General features: G+C 53.1%; 1 protein-coding gene across 9 annotated transcripts in view; it reads right to left on the bottom strand.

Moving 5' to 3' along the window:
- LRP8 (LDL receptor related protein 8) overlaps nt 1–19,049 on the bottom strand; it is a 75,630-nt gene that overhangs the window by 39,881 nt on the left and 16,700 nt on the right. For all 9 annotated transcript variants that reach the window (XM_081308627.1, XM_081308622.1, XM_081308624.1 and 6 more), the window contains exon 3: nt 185–307. In XM_081308627.1, coding sequence (XP_081164753.1) covers nt 185–307 — 123 coding nt within the window. The remainder of the gene's footprint in view (nt 1–184; nt 308–19,049) is intronic.

Here is a 19,049-nt window from a genome sequence, read left to right as displayed (position 1 = left end):
TGGTGCTATAGAAACAGGGTCCGATGTGCAACTGGTATGAAGAAAGCCCAGAAACAGGTAACTAGCAACTAGAAACGCTTGACTGCTAGGCCCCAGACCCCGGGGTATGGCCGCCACAAAAGAGCTGATGAGGAAACAGCTCCAGGGCAACCCCCACCCCACCAGTCCAAGGGATAGGACTCACGGCAAGTGGCCTCGGACTCATCAGAGCCATCAGGACACTCCTCCTCTCCATCACACTTCCACCGCTCAGGGATGCAGTGGCCGTTGTCACAGGTGAAGTCACTGTCTGCACAGGTCTTCTTAGCTGTGGGGCAAGGAGAAGAGCATGAGGGGTCAGGTGCACACAGAAGGCTTTTCTAAGACGGTCTGGTCTTAGAACAGTCTGGTCTTTTCTAAGACAGCAATATACTCTGTCTAAAAGCTGGCCCACGTGACCTCCCACAGTACCACCAGACCACGGAGCAACTCACTCAAGAGGAGACAAGAGGGAGAAAGGCTGACTCACCCTGCACCCATTTACTGAGGGTCATGTGAAGACAGGTCCAGGAGCTCAAGTCTAGCAAGGGTGCCAGGGGCCATCACATCCTTGTCACACCCCTCTCTTCCCTCAAAGTCTACTCCAAGGAGCCCTCTCTGTTTCCCATCCTGCAGCTGCCCCTTCAGCCTGTTCTCAGCCACTTTACCTGCCTCCCCACCCCAACCAGCCTGGAAGTCAAGACCCCTTCCACAAATAGGGAGCTCATGAATCCTAAAAGTAGACATTTCCTTTGTGGCAAGATTAATGAGGTATTTTGTGCTTATAGTGGTGACCAAGCACCTACTGGCAAGACACTCAAATCAGTCCCTATCCCCGAGGCCCTTGCAGAGGTCCTACAGAGGAGACCTCTGTCCTGCACTGGGTTTTGGAACCCAGCTGGGCCTCCTTCCATGTGCATGACCTTGGGGTAGTTACTTAGCTTTAAGCCTGTATGTAATCTTCTTATATATGTAATGGGAGTGGGAAACAAAGGCTGTGAGCAGTGAGAAGTTACAGCCCAAGTGGAACATGCGCAAAGAACCCACCCCCAGTAGATGCTCGTGAGCAGCGGCTACTGCTATTTTCATGGTTGGAGTCTTAATTAAAAGTGTAAGCAATGGGTGTTCCGTGTCCACCCAGGGGATATAGCAAGCTCAGCTCTCACAGCTGGTGAGGCAAGAATGTGGGTACCAACCCCAGCACAAGACTCTCTGATGCCCTATGTGTCCTGTCCTGAGAGGCACTACAGTTTGGCATCAGGGAGTGGAAATGAGAGTGAGGGCTGTGTCCTACGGTACCCTCATTATTATTGCTGAGCTGGGGTCCCAGCTTCTTCCTGAATGCTGACTGTATCTGACAGGCCAGGGCAGGTTGAGGGCAATTGACCCCTCAGGCTTCCTGTGGGTGAGCTGGGGCTGCCTGTCCCCCACAACCAGCAGGTGTGCAGGGGTGAGGCCTTGAGAACCCCAGCCTGGACCTCTCAATTCTTGGGGCTCCTCTGCATCAAATGTGTATTCAATTTATACCCTGCCCAGGCTTAGCCTGAGGGTCCAGGACTTGCTACAGAGCAGCAAAGTGGGAGAGAAGGAGCACAGAACAGGGAGCCAGGAGGCCTGGACTCCAGTCTTTGCTGTGCTGTTCTGCTGTGTGCCCTCATGCAAATCTCTGTCCCTTTCTGGCCCTCAGTTTCTTCACTGGGAAAGGGGCAGGGGATTTGTTGAGATATAACCTTTCAGTGGAGAAGGTAGTTCCAGATGACGAGGCCCAGAAATGGCAGGAACGGTCTCTTTTCAGCACAAAGAGGATATATCAGCACAGCAAGGCTCATCTCAGGCCTTGGGGAGCCCAGTCCTCCCTTGACTGACCTTGGGGCTGATATGCAGGGGCCACCTGGATTATGCCCCTCCCCAGGGGCTGAGGTCCCTTGACCCTCTGCTCTCCTCCTTCCCTCCCCATTCTTCCCAATCCAGTCCCCCCTGGATTCTAGAGGGCTCCTGCATACTCCATACTATTTATAACATCACACCTTGCTCAAGTTGTCCTTTGTCTGAAAACCGTTTCTCCAAACTGCTTTCTTCCACTCTGTACTTAGATATCACCTCCTCCAAAAAGACATCCCTGATCACTTCTAATCTTTGAGGACCTCCCCTGAGCTCCCACAGTCCTCTAAATGTCACTCTAGAGTACAAGTTGGCAAACTTTCTCTGTAAAGGGCCAAAGAGTAGATCTTTAAGCTGCAAGGGCCACATGGTCTCTGTCATACCACTAAATTCTGCCATTGTGGGGCAGAAGTCACCATAGATAATAGTTAAGAGTGAGCACAGCTGTGTGTAAATAAAAGTTTATTTATAAAAAAAGGCAGCAGGCTGTGGCCTATGGCATAATGACCTATGCTCTAGATCATCAGTGACTCCATAGCCCTACATGATTAGCTGTCCTCTCTGTCCTCCAACATGGTGATGTCAGGCTCTGCACAGGACCCAACATGGTAGATTTCAGGGGGAAAGTGAACTAAATGTCTGGCTTCTGCTCCCACATATCAAGGGCCAGGACTCCACTTCTCCCCAGGAAGTTCCTTCCCATTGGCCAGCTTTATTGAACTCCTTCCATGGTCTGCTTGCTGCCCTGCAGGGATCTGGGGAGAGAGACTGGGTAGCTTGAATCCACTCCATTTCTGTTTTTCATGAAATCCTTGCAGTACATCTGCATTCTGAGCTTTCTTCACACTTTCCTTAGCCAGATGCCTCTACATGCAGGCTCGAAGAAACCCAAGGAATCGGAGTCCACCTACAGATGGGGAAGAACCTAAGTCGCAGAGAGGAAAGAAGCCGGCCCAGGAAAACCCAGCAAGGCAGGGACAAGAGCCAGCTCCCCTGTCTCTCAGCCCTCGGCCCCCAAGCAGCCCTCTCTGAGCTCTGCACAAGAGGTCATTGTCAATACCACTTCTTGATAAATCATAGTCTGCAATCATTGTAAAGTGAACACCTGTATAAGCTGTGGCACCTGGGGAATTCTCCCCCATAGGATTCAGCATCCAAACAAAGAAGCATATAGTCTGAGTTTTTCTTTTTTTAACATTCCCCAGATGCTTCCTGGATGGCAGTGTTGATGCTAGGGGTTTTGCTCATGAAGCCCAAGGACAAAAACTCATTATGTCCTCACTCAACATATGAAGAAACTTGGGCCCGAGGTTACATGACGGAGGTCACATCTGAGTGGGAGCAGAGTCACAATTTGAATTTGCGGTCATATGTCTGCACTTTCCCACCATGCTCCCCAAACACACACTTGGCTGTAGAGGTGGAAGAAAAGCCCAAGGGTAGATGGGGAGGCCCTATGGAGGCTTCAGTCAGCATCACTGAGCCTCTGCCCTGGGAACACAGAGGAAACAAGTTAGTGGCTGGGAGCACAGAGCAAGAGGGTAAGTTTGGCAAGGATGGATGACCAGGCAGCACCCAGGAGACTGTGTTGTCAGGGCTATGTCCCTTGGTGCAAGATGCCCTCCTAGGGCGCTTTTCTGGCATTCTGGAAGCTCAGGGGTGAGCTTGGCCTGCCTGCATGTCCTAGACCCAGCAGGCACTGTGCAAGGAAGCCGAGCAGCCAAACACCATCACAGTCCAGAGGGCAGTTGAGACGTCATCCAGGCCCAGAAAAACGGGGCTGCAGGGCTCAAAGTTCCGTAGTGGTGTTTTGCAGAACTTATCTGTTCATTGTCTAGACCAGTTTGGTCATTTTCCATCCTGGCTCCTTTCATCCAAAATCCAGTGACTCTCTGGTAGCTCCTGTTACTCCCATTTACAGAAGAGGCACTTGAGGCTCAGGGAGGTAAGGATGGCAGCTGGCAGAGTGGAATTTCAGTTCTGTGTGACTGCTACCAAAGCTTGAGTTCCTCCCTCTAAGGCCCTCCACTATCCCAGTGTTCCCCAGCTAAGAAAGAGAACCCCAGAGAGGAAACACAGTGAAAGGCCTTTCAGATCCCAGGGACCATCGGACAAGGCAGTGAGGCAGGTCAGGCACTTAGCACAGAGGCACCTGCATGAAGCAGTTCCTTGCAATGTGGCCAGGAGTGTGCAGAAGAATTAACCTAGCCTCTGATGACCTGTTCTCTGCTAATGCACTGCCCTGAGGAGACTGAGGCAGCAGGGTCACTTTCAGGTTTGGGACTCAACTGAACTACCTTGGGAGGTCCCCACTGGAAGTGTACCACAGAGGGACTTAGCATCGGAGCTAAGATTGAATCCTGGCATGGCTGCAGCCTCACAGGGTGACACTGGACAAGTAAGTCCCTTCCCTCTCTGAAACAGTGGCACAATGGCTTCCCATGCAGCACTGCCACAAGGCAAAAGTTTTCTCTTGGGGATCTCAGTGAACATCCCAGCATCGGATCATTCAGTGTAACAGGTCCCGGAGTCCTCATCAAGGGAAGGGGCTGAGCTATTGTTCTGGGGCTGTCAGAGTAAGCCATGCCAGACCCCACTCTCCTGGCCTTGGCTCTGGTTCCCAAGACGATTCCCCAGCTGGGCCGGAGGCCGTGGCTCTGTTTCCAGGGATTTATGTCCCTCTATGCCAGTCTGCCCCTTGGACAATGCCCACCTCTGTGAGTCCCTATACTCCACAGCCCAGGAGTGATACATAGTCATCCAGGGTCTGCGACATCATAATCTGGTGCCATGGCAACAGATGGGCTGCCACAAAAGACTTGAGATTCCAGAGGGCAGTAAGGAGGGGCTGACCCCAGGGCACAGCAGAGTGGGAAATCCAGGACAAAAGAAATTGGGAGCTGCAATTTATAAGGAACACAGGCCAAGGAAAGCATCTGATAGTCCAGGGCCAATTGGACTTTGCTTTGCCATTTCTGGGCGGTGTGATATTATTCAAGTTATACAACTTCTCTGAGCCTCATTTGCTTCATCTGCATTCAGGGATACTGTCCTTGCTTTACAAAATGCAGAGGGTTTGGGGATAAGGATGGCACTAGGGCTTTAAAAAGCAGAAAAAGTGAGGATTGTGAAGTCAGCGCCCTGGCCCCAGCAGCTGCATGCAATGCGGGGTCCATCAGTTGGCCTGTCTGGGCCTGCCTCCTCATCGGGAAATGGAGGCTTGGTGCTGATTCTTAAGCCCGTCTCAGCACCCAGGGGCTGTGATCTTGTGAAATTATTATGATCACTCAGCACCTCAAAGCTTCCTCCTTCCCTGAGACAGTATACACCCTCACACTGCTCCCACCCTAACTCCCCACAGCCCAGTACAGACAGGGCTTCAAAACAAAGACTCGTCAGGGCTGCCCAGAGCTGCTCCACGTGCTTTCCCCTCTGCAATCCTGCCTTCCACATGTCAGAGCCCCTTCCATTTTAAAAGCCCAAAGAGGGGTAGGTGCCTTTTCAAGGCCACAGCTCATGCCTGAGGGGGGTGCACTTGAACCCAGGTATTAACTTCCAATCCCGCTGTGTGGGCCAGGAAGCTGGGGAATGGCCAACTGAGGAGGGCACTGCATTCAAGGAAGAGTCAGCTAAGCTGTGGGAGTGGGGCAACGGATGAAGGGTGTTTCAGAAAGAGGGATAACAGCGCCTGGGGGTGAAGGAGCCAGCCCTCCTGTGCGGGAGGCTAGTGGCAAGGGGCCTGGGAGCTCCACCAGGCCAGGGCCAACTCGGCCCATGGGGCAGAGGCCCAGCACAGGGCCTGGCTTTCCTTGAGCTCCCAGGACCTCCCCAGCCTCTTGCCAAGCCCATGGCTGCTGTTTAGCAGCCAGCGAAACCCAAGGCTGAGCTGCCAGAGCTTGCTTTGGAATTCAATGAGAATGGCAACATGGACACTCGGCCCCTAGAGAGGAAGGACAGAAGGCAGGGACAGGCCAGGGAGCTATCCACCCAGACATTTTGAATGACATCATTTTTCCCCTTGGAGATTCACGATGCCCACGGCTTACCAAAGGCCCTGAGATGGCCCATAGCAGACATCTGGTTCACTGTTTGCCCCAGCTCTTCCAAACTTGTTTAAGAAACTCCTTTTTTGGATGCCATGCCTATTATTTCCCAAGTCAAAGTGGCCCAATGAGCCATACCTGGGAAAACACCGGGTGGTACAAGCCCCTCATCCTACAGATAAGAAGACAGGCTTAGAAGGACTGGCTACAGTCACCCAGCAGTCTGGCACCCAGCTGTCATGTCTCTGGGCCAGCACCAGACCAGGAACAACAGAAGTTGTTCACAGAGCATCTCAGCCCAGAATGGAACTGAGGGGACCTCCCTGGGGAGACCCAGTCCTCTGAGCAGGGCCTTTTTTGAGAGGAGGGATCAGGACAGAGAGAGGGGATAGAGACCAAGCCACCTGGATCAGGGAGATGAGAGATCAGGGATGCAGTCTGCTCTCTGGTTTCCTGGGCTACAGAAAGACGCAGAGCAGAGACCTATAAGAAAAGGTGGGCTCCAGCGCAACACTGTTGCTGAGCCGCCTGGACTGGGGTTCTTCCCCTCCTGGGGCAGGTGAGAGACTGAGAGCAAAGACCTAAAGCCTCCACCTTGGACCCTGGTACACACGACTCAGCTGTTCCCACTTCCTCTCCCAGGCTAGGGCCAGCACTAGGTGGCTTGGCTCCCTCTACAGTCAGCCCTAAGGCAGCTGGGCCACTTGTACTGGGTGGGGTCGGGGAGATGAAAGGGCTGCTCCTCACAGCTACCCTTCTGCAGAGCTCGCCAGGCCCTGGCGTTGCCAAGACGACCACTGCAGCAGAAGGGAGATCCGGGGTGGGGGCAGGGGGCGTGCCGGTCCGCCCTTGGCCTACTAACCTGGCAGGCAGATTTAAATGACAGCCCAGGAAGCTACTATTAAACTGTCACCACAGTCAACGGGACGACAGACTCTGGAGTGTTCTCTGGCTGCAGCAGCAACACAGCAGGAGTGAGACTGGGAGGAGACTGTGGCCTGAGCAACCTGCACCTCCTCCCAGGAGACCTCAGCTGCCTGTGTCCACCCACTGCCAGAGTCACCCTCTTAGGCCAGGATGGGTCTTGGCACGGAGCTGGGGCACAGTGCAAGGCCTGGCAAACTTTGTTTCATTTTTAAGCAGAGGAACCCTTTTCCAAAGTGAAATTCTAATGTATAAAATAGATAAAAATAGAGTTGCACTGTTGGAAGCAGAGCCAGAGATAGGGGACCCCATCAGCTGTTGCCCCATAATTCAATGCCCTGCTGGGGCCTCTGTCAAGCCCTGGGGCTCAGAGCCCATCATCGGCTGCTTTGGGATTCAGCGGTTTAAATCCTAACCCCTCCCCAGGCATGTGATGTCTCCAAAGAGCCCATGGGTCTATTGTAACATTTAAGATGCTTTCATGGGTTTTGGATTCTAATTTTCTAAGGGCCCACATTTCTAAGATCACCACAACAATTTGCACATCCCAAGCTCCTGTGACAAGATTCCATGACAAACACTCCCAGAGTCAGACATGTCAATAGGCCGTGGATGGCTGAGATTCTATCCCTGTCAGGGACTGTTCTGAGTTCAAGCTCCACACGCTGTCAATCTCTGGCTCAGGGCTCTAGGCGGTGCTGGGAGGCAACTGTTCCTAGTGTCCTGACACCCATGAGTGTGGTGGGCGGGGCTCATCCTTCTGCTGTATTGGCTCAGGCGAGTGCCCTTTCTCTGCCACCCTCCCATGCCACCTGAGAATGAGGAGGAGGAAGCGGCAGGTGCAGAGGAGATGCTTGACAAGTGAGGGTTTCGGGGAAAGCTTGAAAGGGTGAAAGGGGTGACACAGGAAGGATCACTTTTGGGTGAAGGCATCTTTGCTTTTAAATTGGAAAAAGTTTCCCTCAAAATGTCCAGACCTGAAGCTGGGGCTGTGGCTCAGTGTTAGAGTGCTTACCTGGCATGAGTAAGGCACTGGGTTCGATTCTTGGCACCCCATATAAATAAATAAATAAAGGTCCATTGACAACTAAAAAATATAAATTAAAAAAAAATGTCCAGACCCCATTGCACTAAGAAGTTAGGCACTCTAGCCACGCCGCATCATCAGACAGACAAAACCACCCAAAATGAGGTGCTGAGTTTGAGCAGGCTGAGGGTCACAGGGACTCTTCATTTTGATACTTTGGGGCAGGAAGTGCCCTTTGTCGTCTGTCCCTCAGACATGCTCTGAGGGAGCAAGATTTGGGCTGGGCTGAGGGATAACTGGGGAGTATCAGGACCATTCAGTGTCCTGTGGTTGTGGCAGAGGACACAGGTGTCACTCTGTGATCTGGTTGAATCACCACATCCCATCCAAAAAATGGGATTTCCCTACCACCTCAACTGGGGCTCTTAGAGGGGATGCTCTCTCCCCCTCTAAGGAGGGAGGCCCAGAAAGGGGGAGAAACTTGAATAGAATAAGACTTCATAGCCAGACCCTTCACTGGGTCTTATGGCAAGTGGGCTCTCCACGAATACCCATGGCCTCTTCCCACTCAGGGCCTCACAGTGAGACGAGGCCCCCTCCAGCTGGCATTCCGGATCTGTGACCTCATGACACAGATGATCCCTCCGAAAAGGTCACCTGGAGCTTTCCCAGCCAATACCTCCTTCAGACCCCAGCACATCCGAGCTGCTCCTGGACACTGCCTGACCCCACCCGGCTGTCACCAAGGGAGGCCCAAGCCCTAGCTTGGGCATGTGGGACTCCCTGTCGCCACAGGGAAGATGAGCGCCTGTGAGAGACCGACGACAAAGGGGTCTTCCTGTCCCAGTGATTTGTGGATACAGGCAGGAGGTATTGAACCAATGACAGGACGGGGCCAGAGGGAGGCGAGGGCAGGATGGGACCAGCAGGAGTTTCTGGCTGGCGCCTGCCAAGGAACCAAACATGATGCAAGTTGCTGTTTGGAGCAGGCGACACACCGGAAAAATGGCCCCACTCAGGCCCATCGCCTGGGCTTGGGCCAGTCCCACTCTGGATTTTGGTTAGTGATTTTGAAATCCCTAGGACTAGACTATAGGTCCCAGGGAAACAGCCAGAAGAAAATTCATGGTATCCTGTAAGCAGAAGCCTCCAGAGGGCAGAAGGCAAGGCTGGGAAGCCCTCTGGGGCCTCCAACCCAGGATCCTGCCTGGCTCCGGGTCTGTGTTCCCCTCCACAGAGGGAACTCAGCCTCCTCTGACCAGAAGACCTTCCCGCTCCACTCCAGTCAGGCCACTGGAGCTGACAGGTCCATGGTCTGCCTCCCTTGGGCAGGCCTCAGGGCTCACGCGGGCTCCTCACACTCAGGGCTATGTTCTTGCCACCAGCACCCCCAGTGGAAGGAGGCGCTCTTCTTCTCTAACGCGGCTGCGAAGGCTCCAGATCTCATTCCAGCCCCAATATGCTGCATGACACTAGGCAGGCCTTTCAGTCCCCACTAACTGCGGCTAGGGCCAAGGAAGCCAGGCTAAAGGGCCCTGAGAACCCCAGACCTTACAGGGTGCAGACATTGCCTCCAATGGAGGGAATGACAGAGTAATGACCCCACCTATCTGGGGAAGAGCAGTTGGTCCCTCCTCCCCACCCAGAGGGCAGGGCACTCAGGCCCTTGCTGTGATCAGTATTGTCAGTGCAGCACCCTCTCCACGCATTAGGCAGCAGCTGCTCACGCTGAGAGGCTGCAAGGAAAATGCAAATGCTTTTAGCAATTAGGCTGCTAGGAGAAGTGTTTCAGAGAGGAGAGGAGCCCTACCGGCCCATCTTGATGACAAATGGGCAGCGACACCCTGTTATTGGGAAATCCATCTCCTGGTGCCGGGCCTGCGCCTCTTCACGGTGCCCCTCCGTGCTGGGCCTGGGCTTCTTGCCAGTAAGTGTGGGGCAAGTCGTGTCTAGGAGACTGGTGGGAGCTCTCAGCCACCCCCAGTTCCACAGCAGCCATCCAGGGAGCCTCTGCTCACCTGTGCGCCCAGTAGGAGGCCTGCAACTTAGAGGTGGCTATGATATTATCAAGGCCTATGCCAGGGAGACTGCTGGTTAATTGGGACACAGTGTAAGAATATTCAACTGAGGCCGGGCACGGTAGTGCACACCTGTAATCCCAATGGCTCGGGAGGAGGAGGCAGGAGGATCTTCAGTTCAAAGCCAGCATCAGCAATTTAGCAAGGCACTTAGCAACTCAGTGAGACCTTGTCTCTAAATACAATACAAAATAGGGCTGGGGATGTGGCTCAGTGGTTGAGTGCCCCTGAGTTCAATCCCCAATACCTCTACCTGCCAAAAAAAAAAAAAAAGATATTCAACAGAATGGGGTTAGCGTGGGGCATTCTGGATCTGCGATCTCATGACACAGATGGGTTGGGGGTGGGAGGCAGGTTCTGGCTGTGCTCTATGGCCTTTGTCTAAGTCCCCTGCCTTCTCTGTGCCTTGCTCTCTTCCTCCATGGCAAGATAGATTGGACAAGTTCAGCTCCAAGTTCCCCCAGGCCCAGGACAAGGCAAACTACGGTAGACAACAGGAGCTGGTCCCCAGACCCTCACCATCCAATCCTGTGGCTCCAAGTGAGGGGTTATAAATCCATGGTCAGCAGCTACTGTCCTCCCAAAGGCATATCCATAATCAGAGAACCATTTTTTCTTGTCCTGCTGCCTCCCTATATCCCCTACAATATGTTCAAGGGCCTTTGCAGGGGACACAGGATCTCTTCAACTGCCCTGATCCCTGGCCACCTGCCTCTCATAACCACTCAAGGATGACGGACAGCCATAGGCCTTCCCACTGGCACCTTGACTCATGCAGCTCCACCAGGCAGAGGGCCCTTCTCTCTCCATAACCCTCAAGGCCAGCTCAAGCATCAGCTTGATGATATCAATGCCCCCCACCCCCAGCAAAGCAGAAATGAGTGGACCCCACTGTGGCCCTTGGGGGCACGGAGCACGAGGGGTGGAACATTAAGCAAGCTGGACTCTCCCACACGGTGCTTGCTTTACCACCACATTTTTGGCAGTCCAGCCCCAGGTAGTGCCTTTGGGAAGCCCTGTGGGCTGCGCCACCCTGGCTGTCAGTGCTGGGGTGAAGATCTGCAGGCTTGCTGGACAGCTCTCATCTCCCTGCGGATGGTTCAGAGAGACCCCGGAGCCCTCCACCAGCCCAGAGCAGGCTCCGCAAGTCATCCCAGTAGCTCAGCAAGCCAGTGACATGGCTGGAGCTGGGCTCAGATACAGGCAGACCCTGGCCAGTCAGAAAATATCTAGTCGGACCCTTGGCTGTGAGAAAGCCCTTTGGGGGGCTTCTTTGGGGATTTCCACAAAGCCAGGCCAGGGTTGGGGAAATCTTGGGCAACACACCAGGCTGTTCTTGACTTCTGGGATGACCCTGGACAAGCCCCTAACCTCCTGTGCCTCAGTCTCCTCCTCTAAAGAGGAGGAAAGAGGCAGGTTTTCCACATGCACCATTTGAAGGCCTGCCACACAGGTGAGAGCAGAAAGGGACCAACAGGGGGCACTCCAGGTGTGAGGCAGAGAGAGAGGGTCATCGTGGTTAGCCTGCCCCCAGAGGGGAGGCAGGCATGTGGCTGGAAGAGGAGGACAGCAGAGAATGGGGCTCAGAGTAGGTGCCTAATGGAGAGAGTGAAGGCAAGGACACAAGAGGCACATCAGCTCAGCAGTGGGGACCGTGGGGGAGTTTAGGAGCCAAGGAGACCGTGATACTGGGATACAGCTGAGCTTAAAGAAAAAAATGAGAGGTGAATCTTCCTTCATAGGGTTAATAGAAAGCTGAGGAAACAAGGACCTGATATAAAAGCCACAACCCAGAGCAAGATAAGATGGTCTTGATGAGCACAGAAGATGGTGAAGTCACTGTGTGACCAAGCACACTCACTTCTCCTCTGTCCCTCAGTGCTCAGCTATAAGAGGAGGATGTAATCTCCAAACCTTCACTCTGCCAAGCAAGGGCCAAGGTGGGGGGGTCACTGCCCAGAAGAGCCTTAGGTAGACCCCCAAAGGAAGCAGTGATTTTGGCTGGCATCAATGGGGGTGGGAAGCCCATTCTGAGAAAGCGTGTTTGATCCAGAAGGAAAAGGTAGATTCTTAAAGCAGATGGAGATGGCTGTTTCTGGCTTCTTAGTGCATTTGGAAGGAAATGGGGTTCATTCTCCAAAGCCCTTTAACCTCCCCCACTATTGGTTCCAGTGAGAGCGTGTGGTCTCAACCTCCACCCAGCAGCAGATTCCTCCACAATACTGTCCCCAAGCAGAAGCTCCCACTGAGGCCCCTGCACCACTATGTCCAGCCTGAGAGCAGCCTATAGCCATGTTAAAAGCAAAGGACTCAGGGCTGAGGTCCTGGGAGCAATCTTTATCATAGGTGAGTTAACCTATCGGAGCCTCATTTTACTCACTAATGAAACAGGACTAGCCATCTTGGGTGGTGAGATGTGAAGGAGATAGTAGATGGCAAAATCATCTGGAGAATCCTATGGCCCCACAGAGGCAGGGGGGTCCTGGAGGGTGATGCTGTTTATTGTTGGTTTCCTATCACCAACTCTTCTGGAGGCTCTCCCACTGGGACTCCTGGGGACAGCTGATGGCAGATGAGCAAGGAGCTTGGCTCAGGTCCCTGGTTCCCTCCTCCTGAACAGTGCTGGGAGGGGCTGGTCCACATGGGACACTATAGGGAGGCTCAGGAGGAGTCAGAGGGGACTGGAGGCAGAACATACCTGGAACTTAGGTGTTCGAGGCCACCTGATCCAACCCTCAGATTTCATTTATGAGGAAAATGCAATCTGAGGCCACACTCCCAAGGCCACCTCAGCAAAGCAATTACACTCCTTCCCAAAACCCAGTCATGGAACAGAACTTCAGCCTAAGAGACTCATAGAATCACAAAATAACCCTAGAACCACATAATAGAATCTCCGTCTCGGGGAGGATGTTAGAATCTTTAAAACACAATCCTAAAGTCATCAGACCTATTCAGCCAAAGGTTTAGGCCCAGAGAGTTAACAGAATCTGTCCAATTTTGATATGGCAGAGAATCTCAGACTCACAATAGAACAGAATCCTAGAAGCTGGAAGTCACAAGATCTAATCCAGGTGCCAGAAACAGTGATGGCCTGCCCCTCCCCCCACCCACCAGTGCAGGAATCCTGTTCCCACCGCTGACATATGGCCATTCGGCCCTCTTGAATACTCTCAGCAACAGGGGCCTCACTCAGCTGTGCCGGCTGGAGGCTGGACACGTTCCCTCCTCCTGAACAGGGAGGGAAATAAGTTCTCAACAGGAGATCCCCACTTTGTACAAATGGATTTTTCACCCCTCCTTGTTCTTTGGCTCTGGTCAGAAAGATTCCCAGGGAAGTGGAAAGAAGCCAAGAGCTGCCACGAAATGACTTTAACCAGCAGACAGGCTGGTAATAGGTTTCGGTGGGAAAAAGGAAGGAGAGGGGCGATTAATTCCAACTTGCGATGCGATAAAGAAAATTAAGGCATAATACGGAGGAGGCAGCAGTTCCATTAACCTGCGCGGAATACCAATTACCTCGGGCTTCTCAAAATTGCTAGAAATAAAGAGAAAACCCCAAAAGAGAGCTGCTGTGGCCCAAGGCTCATCTGGATTAGGCTGTTTGTTTGCCCTGGCACCCTAATGATGGGAATGAGGGAAATTCCCGGTTTCCTGGGAGACAGCCGTGCAGAGTGGGAGGAGAGGCAGGCCCACGCGCAGCCGCTGGTCCACTTGGCAAGAGCTCAAGGTGAAGGGTCCCAGGCCGCTGCAGGGAGAGCTCGGGGCAGAGGCTGCAAGCCTCCTCTTGCTCAGCTTTCTCTAGGGTTCACCTTTAGTCCCATGTTTGGGGAGGGGACCTGGGAGGGCTAAGCTTCTGCCAGCTCCTGTCCTAGCTAGAAAGTCTCGGGTCTGGAAGACAAAGAATCAAGCAGGAGCCTCCTGAATGCTGGTGAGCCTCCTGCTAGATGCTGGTGAGTCCTGCAGTTAGAAAAGACCTTGAGGGCATGCCCTGCCTCGGGGTATTGGTTCTGGGAGGGTAGGCTCAGGGCTCTGGTTGAGACCACCACCCATCTGAGGCCAGCCCGGAGAAAGAAGGAGCATGGGCAGTTAATGGCCATGGGCCACAGCACAGTGCCTCCAACCAGAGCTGGGCAAGAGGAGGCAGACATGGTGTGGGAGGTGAGCAGAGGTGAGGAGTGGGGCCAGATGCCAGGCAAACTCACCCTCACAAGTATCCTGGCCCACACCTCAGCCACTCCTACCATTTCTCAGAGCCCCAGATACAGGGTGCCCAGTAGCTTGGGGTCCCCAGTCAGCATGGCTCCCAGAGTAGGATAAGTCCCACTATAGCTTGGATGGTGAGGAAGCCAGTTCTGAAACAGCCTGCCGTATGAACACTGCCCACCACCCCAGGATGTCACCACTCACCTGGCTCTTGTCTTCTTTTTTTTGTGGGGGGTGGGGGTACTGAGGATTAAACTCAGGGGCACTCAACCACTGAGCCACATCCCCAGCTCTATTTTGTATTTTATTTAGAGACAGGGTCTCACTGAATTGCTTAGTGCCTTGCTTTTGCTGAGGCTGGCTTTGAACTCATAATCCTCCTGCCTCCTCCTCCGGAGCCATTGGGATTACAGGTGTGCACTACCGCGCCCGGCTCTGAGTCTTATCTTCTAGTGAACATTTCCTTTGGAGATCTGGGAGATTCTAGTCTGCTGCTTGCTGTGACCTTCCTCCTGTCAGCAGTAGGTTAAGGTACTCAGAGCTCAAATCTTGGTGTTGTCCCTTACTAGCTGTGTGACCTCAGGCAGGTTACTCAGCTTCTCTAAGCCTGTGTTCTCTCTCCTCATCCAAAACTCTGATGGGTAGTTGGTTGTGAAATCAGTACTCACACAACTTTCATGATGAAAGGTGCCCCCGTGTTCCTCAGCTGCTGTGGTAGCACCCCCACCCCAGGCTATGTGTACAGTGGACCCTTAAGCAGTCTTTGCTAGTTTTCAAAGGGGGCCTAGTCACTGCTGTCCTGCACCACCTGGCTCTTCGGTGATTTATTTTCTCTGTGTAAAAACTAGAAGGGAGAGGAGGCTGAGGTGAGTTGAATTATCACCAGGCAGCCAGCCAGGCTCCCAGGGCAATTGGTTTCAGGAGCAGTTCCCCAGCTAATCACCCAATGATCATAACCCCAAGCAGGGCATGGTGCCACTGGCCTGCCTGGATACACAGGCAGCAATGGAAGTCCAGCCACCTACTTTCCCTGCTGCCTCTACTCCTGTCCCACACTAGTGAGAACAGGTCCTCTAGGAGGCCTCTCCCCAACCCATGTGTAGGGACCAAACCTAGGGAGAGTGATGTGGGGAAGGGAGGGGAGCAGAAAGGTGCCCAGCCACCTGTTTCTGGGTAAAGTTCAAGTCTGCCTGTGCTGAGCCCATGTGAGGCCTGGTTTGCTGGAAGGCCAGGAACACACCTTCCTCATTCTCTGGGAGTAGAGTGAAGGACCCCTTCCTATAATCTATCGGGAACCCAAGAAGACCTCTTCCAGCCCACAGACTCATCTATCTTTCCCTATCAAACCAGCAGCTCATGGGAAGCAGGACAAGATCTGCAAAGGCAGGCACCGGGGAATACTTCAGAGTATGAGATAGATGAATGAACGATGAATGAATGAATGAGGACTGGGTCTTTTCAATCTATACAGGGATTTACAACCAAAGATACAAACCAGACTTAACACTCAGTACTCTGTGTACTTGGTAAAAACAATAGCCATTAAACCATTGCTTTAAAATCCTTCATTCATGACCTGAAACTTTAAGGTCTCTCCAATTGAATGGCACCATGTGTCTTTCCCTGCAAATGGACAAGCCACCTTTGGTATCCCCTTTCTCCCTCTTCAAAGACAGGAGTATGGTACCAAGGAGAGCAGGGTCCTCAGTTCTGGCCCCAGTTCTACCCATGAGCTGCTTGCCATCTCATGCTCCCTGGGACTCAGTGTCATTACCTATAGAGAGCCTGTGCCTGCTCTACTTCAGCACCATGAGCCACATGTAGGGAGCTGAAGCTGGAGGACAGTGCTAGCAACCAGGCAGATTGTTCCGGGGAGTGGAATAGTTCCAGTCTGCAAGGCTGCAGGAGGCACCAGCCTCTGTCCTAGGCCTTACATCCTGGCCTGCTCCTCAGGAGACCTTGGGGACACGTGGACTTGGGCCTTGTTCCTGGCCCCAATCATAATATAATGGCTGCCTCTGGGCCTTGCCCTCATCTCACCCCAAGGTTTACAAAGCCCTTTGCATATGCCTCCTCATTTAGTCCTTACAACCCCCTGTGATGTTCAGAGAAGGACAGGATGGGCCCAGTCACAAAGAAAGAAGACCATCATGCCCACTGTTCCCTAGCAGCCCAGCGGCTTCCTCCAAGAAATGGTAAGAACACAGGATCTGCAATGGGGATTCTGAACTTGCCCCAGGACAGCCTGAGAAATAGGAGTGGTATCCTTTCAGGAGCCTCTCTGAGCCTCCATTAAAATCTAACAGCACAAAAGATGCCAAAGGCACAAAGTGCTGGCCAGGGCACCACACTGGGCTTCAGTCCTGGCCCTCCACACTCTGGCTCTGCGCTTGAACAGGCCTGGGTTTCCCCATCTGTCAAACAAGGGACAAAGATTCCTGCCCTGCACTCACCCCAAGAGGCCAGCTGTACACTTGCCAAACCCACCCCTGTCCCACCTGCTACCCAGCCCATCTGCGACCACCATCTCAGACGTGAAGGCTCAAGAGGTCCCCGGTCCACTTTTTTTTTTTTTTTTTTTTTGGTACCAGGGATGGAAATTTTATTTTTAAAATTTTGAGAAAGGGTCTCACTAAGTTGCTTAGGTTCTTCTATAAGTTGCTGAGGCTGGCTTTGAACTTGTGATCCTCCTGCCTCAGCCGCTCAAGATGCTGGAATTACACATGTGCACCCAGCACAAGAGGCCCTATTTGCACCCAAACCAATCAGATTCACAGCACCCAAAAGCCAGGACTGGGCATAGGTCACACACAGAAGTGTGCTCAGACAGTCGTGCAGACCCTCAGGCACACACATACAGATGGGCACATGTGCACAGTGGCACACAACACCTAGTTGCACACTCAGATGAACATGTTCAGACACACATATCACGTTGTGCACATGAGAAGCACATAAGCCACATACCCACACATGCACAGGTGGCTTCGTATGATGCTCACATACTGCAGACAAATATGCATAGGTTTTTTTTTCCTGCCTCTCCTGTGACAGCCAGATGGTGGGATTCTCCCACAGGGCTACCATTTAATGCTCTAATTAATTAAAAAAAAATTCTAGATACACCAAATCTGGGTTTATTCCAAATGTCCCACGCCTGGCCAGTCTGAAGCCAAGGAGGGCAGCAGGAACTAGGGAAAGGGAGTCAGGATGTGCACAAAAGAGGCCCCACCTCCCTCTTGGTGGGTGGATACCTAGCTAGCAAGTGGGAGGGCAAGAGCCACCCACCGACAATGTGGGAATGAACCTGGTTCCAAGGGTGTCCCATGACCCAGGAAGGGAAGAGATGCCAGGTGGAGGTGTTTGCAGACACTGAAGTGGGCTCAGGGTTGCATGACCAAGCCCACTCTCCTTCACTGAGCCCTACTGCGTGCAGAGTGAGCTTCCCAAGCCGTGGGAGGAAACTGAAGGGGATGGTGGGTGCACAAAGCACAGAGCCAGCAGGCTGCTGTGAGATGGGGATGAGGCATAGAGCTGAGGGCGGTGCGGAGTGCAGGGCCCACCTGGCTCCTTCCCTCCGCCTCCCTGCCTACTTGCCCCCAGCAAGGCTGCCAGCTCCCCAAGGCCCGGTGTTCCTCCTTGCCCAGGTCCTGCCCTCCTGGCCTTTCCCCTGCCTTACCCAGCATGGTTATTGCTGCTATTTGGGAAAACACAGCAATAAATTTACCGCCTCACTTATGAGTAATTTGCTGTCAGGGGCTCTGCATTAGCAGAGAGCTGAATTAACAAGGCTTAATTAACATTAATGTTGTGACAGATCTCAACTGGAGTCGGAAAATCCCCCCGTCCTCGCGCCCAGGCCCAGGCCTGTGTTTCCCTGTTCACATGGGAGGTGAGAGGCCCAGGGAAGGCCACCTGAGACACTGGGGAGCTGTGTCTTTCCCAGGATTAGGAGGAATTTGGGATCTGGAGGCACTCAGGAGATCAGTCCAGGAAGCCAGGTGCCCCTGCATACCAGTTCCAATGGGGCTGTCACACCAAGTCCTTTGTCTCTTGCCCAGTGCAGTGGCTGACACATGGGCTCCAGACAGCAAGAGACCACAGTCTGAATCCTGTTGCCACCTCCTACGTGCCAAGTGACCCTGGGTGAGTCCCCACACTTCTCTGTGCCTCATCACCCCCATCAGCAAAGAGACAGGAGAAAACCCCCTCATAAGGTGTTGAAAGATCATGAGGTCACACATGGAAAGGCTCTCAGAGATCTTCATTCCAAACCCCAGAAGGCTCCAGAGTGAGTGACATTGAGTTTGCTGTGCTCATCACCTCAGTCAGTACCCCCAGCCACATGCTCTGAAGGGGGGCGGGGCTGCTGTGCAGCTGAGGAAACCAAGGTATCAAGAGGGGAAGTGACTTGCTCAACTCACCTGCTGTTCGGCCTTGAATGGGTAGGTCACACTTTGGGTGGCCTCAATACACTGTGGGCAGGGGTAAAGGGACTATAGCCACCCGCTAAACTCCTGGGCAAGAGCTCCCGGAAAGATCCAAAAAGCCAAAGTGAGGGGAAAAGTCAGGCTGTGGGGCCACCCTGGGGTAGCATCAATGTTTGTGGAAAGAACCTGTGGATGACAAAGGAAGAGGAGAAGTATGCCCTTGGGCAGGGAGCAGCCATCCCATGTGAGAGGCCCAGGGGATGAGAGCTGCCTCCCGAGTGCCCAGCCATGGTCAGGCTCTGGAGAAGATAAAAATGCAGTGGGAAGTGCACCCCCCCCCCTCAGGCTTGATACCACGAGCAGCCACGCATCAGTTTATCATTAATGATCGCCATTAATATTAATGGGAGCGCGTCTCTGACCAGAACCAACTTCAGCAACC

Source organism: Spermophilus citellus, assembly GCF_964194105.1.
Source record: "Spermophilus citellus genome assembly, chromosome: 9".
In the NCBI taxonomy this organism is placed as follows: Eukaryota; Metazoa; Chordata; class Mammalia; order Rodentia; family Sciuridae; genus Spermophilus; species Spermophilus citellus.
This window is presented reverse-complemented; position numbering and strand designations above follow the sequence as displayed.